The sequence below is a fragment of the Propithecus coquereli genome, unplaced genomic scaffold (assembly GCF_000956105.1).
Source record: "Propithecus coquereli isolate 6110/MARCELLA unplaced genomic scaffold, Pcoq_1.0 Scaffold91, whole genome shotgun sequence".
NCBI lineage: Eukaryota > Metazoa > Chordata > Mammalia > Primates > Indriidae > Propithecus > Propithecus coquereli.
In genome coordinates this window covers 4,169,170-4,171,138 of record NW_012155396.1, presented here as the reverse complement: position 1 = coordinate 4,171,138, position 1,969 = coordinate 4,169,170, and the positions used below count along the sequence as shown (strand labels likewise).

The 1,969-nt window shown below is 37.5% G+C and overlaps 1 protein-coding gene across 1 annotated transcript in view; it reads left to right on the top strand.

Moving 5' to 3' along the window:
- TNPO3 (transportin 3) overlaps positions 1 to 1,969 on the top strand; it is a 126,841-nt gene that overhangs the window by 81,722 nt on the left and 43,150 nt on the right. Inside the window, exon 9 of the mRNA XM_012664736.1 lies at positions 1,839 to 1,852. Coding sequence (XP_012520190.1) covers positions 1,839 to 1,852 — 14 coding nt within the window. The remainder of the gene's footprint in view (positions 1 to 1,838; positions 1,853 to 1,969) is intronic.

Genomic DNA, 1,969 nt, shown 5'->3' with positions numbered 1-1,969 from the left:
TCATCTAATGTCAGGTATATTGGCTTGGACTTGTAGTTTCAGCTACTCAGGAGGCTGAGGTAGAGGATCGCTTGAGCCCAGGAGTTCAATTCCAGCTTGGGCAATGTAGTGAGACCACGTCTCTACAAATGAAAACAACTCCAACTTTCTTGGAACTCTTACGTTTGGCAAAATTAAAACATAGTGAATTAATTCATCTAGAAGTACTCAAGATTCATCTGTACGTTTTTAAGGCTGTTTGTAACTAGAAGAAGCAAGTATAAAAGCTTTAGACAACTATCATTGTCTTGATACATGTAGGCTATTTTACCAAGTGATTCATCTCTGGGTATAATTATAACTCTGAGCTTTGTATTCTTTCTTGCACTGCCATATTCTATATGACCATAATACTTGGATGGCTGTATGTGCTCTTAAGTCATTGGTTTTCAAACTGTGCTCTCTGAATTCCTAGGGTTACAAGGAATAGTTGACTGCCATGAGGGAAGAAATGAAAGATGAAATAGAACTCAGGGCCTCCTGACACTGTGTCAGTGATATCAGCTCCATTTTTATATGTTTTGTATATTGCGGTTCTGAACACATTTCATTTTTTTAAAGGGTTCTTTTGCTTTAAAAGAAAAAGTATGTAAACCTCTGCTCTAACAATCTAGAAGTTTTTTTAAGTTTCAGATATATAATCACTACCTGGCTTTTCTCCTTAGACCCTGTGTTGGGCTACTTGATGAAAGGCCTGTGTGAAAAGCCCCTGGCTTCTGCTGCAGCTAAAGCCATTCATAACATTTGCTCTGTCTGCCGAGATCACATGGCTCAGCACTTTAATGGACTCCTGGAGATTGCCCGTTCCCTCGATTCCTTCATGTTGTCTCCAGAAGCTGCTGTGGGCTTGCTAAAAGGTATTTACTGTATAAAGTAGTAACAGCCTCTTCAGAGCCACTCCTTGGAGTTATCTTATGTCAGTCATATCCCAGTTTTTCAGTTGCAGTGTATTTAGCAATAGGGAAGGTGGCTTTTCCACTAGAGAAGAGGGTGTTGATTAATTGTACATGTATTCTTTTCTTAGAATATTTTAAGGCTATATAATTAATTCTTGGTGCTTGAAGTATATATAGCACAGACCTAGATTTGGGTGGAGACAACACATTTGTACTGCACATAATTGCTTTTTAAATTGAAAAAATAAAAAGGGAGACCAAATAAGCATTGTTATACCAAAGAGGTAAGTGGAAGTTAAAAGGTAAAGTACATGGATTAGTGTCACAAGTAGAAGTCAGGGGTCCTGGTTTCTTAGTAGTCTTTAACCATTACTGATCAGCTTACCTGTCCAGAGGCACACAGCCAGAGTGCTGACGAGGCCCAGACTTAGTAGAAGAACTAGAGATATTAAGGCTAGGAACAAGACTTTAAAAGTGATGGCTACTTTTAAATATTTGAAAATTTATCTTAAAAAGGTATCATATTTTGTGAGTAATCAGTTGTTAACCATTTATAGGGAAGCACATACTGGCTCCTAGAAAGAAAACACTTTCCAACCAAACTTTCTGAAAACAGATTGGGGTGCTCTGTGAGGTAATGAAATCCTTATAGCTAGTAAATCAGAAAGGATTGGGGTGTATCAAATATAGGAATAGGTAAAATGATCTGTGCAGCTTCTTCTAAGCCTTTGTGAGTGTTAAACAGCCTTCGCAAACGTAGATGGCCTTATTAGTTCACATATGTGAACTAATTCTGTTCTCTGTCATTTGTATGACCAGGTTTCTTACCAGCTAGTGTGACTGTGCATTTTTTACAACAGATTTTCTTTTCGTGCCATGAGTTTTTGTTGTTTCCCTTCATAGGCACAGATAATAAGGTATTAAATAAGAGTCAAATATTCTTGTCATTTTCTGGTGAGATTTAACATTGATATTAAAGTGATATCTAACCTGTAGTAGAATGTGGTCTCGTACTTACCAATGGTATCTTCTAG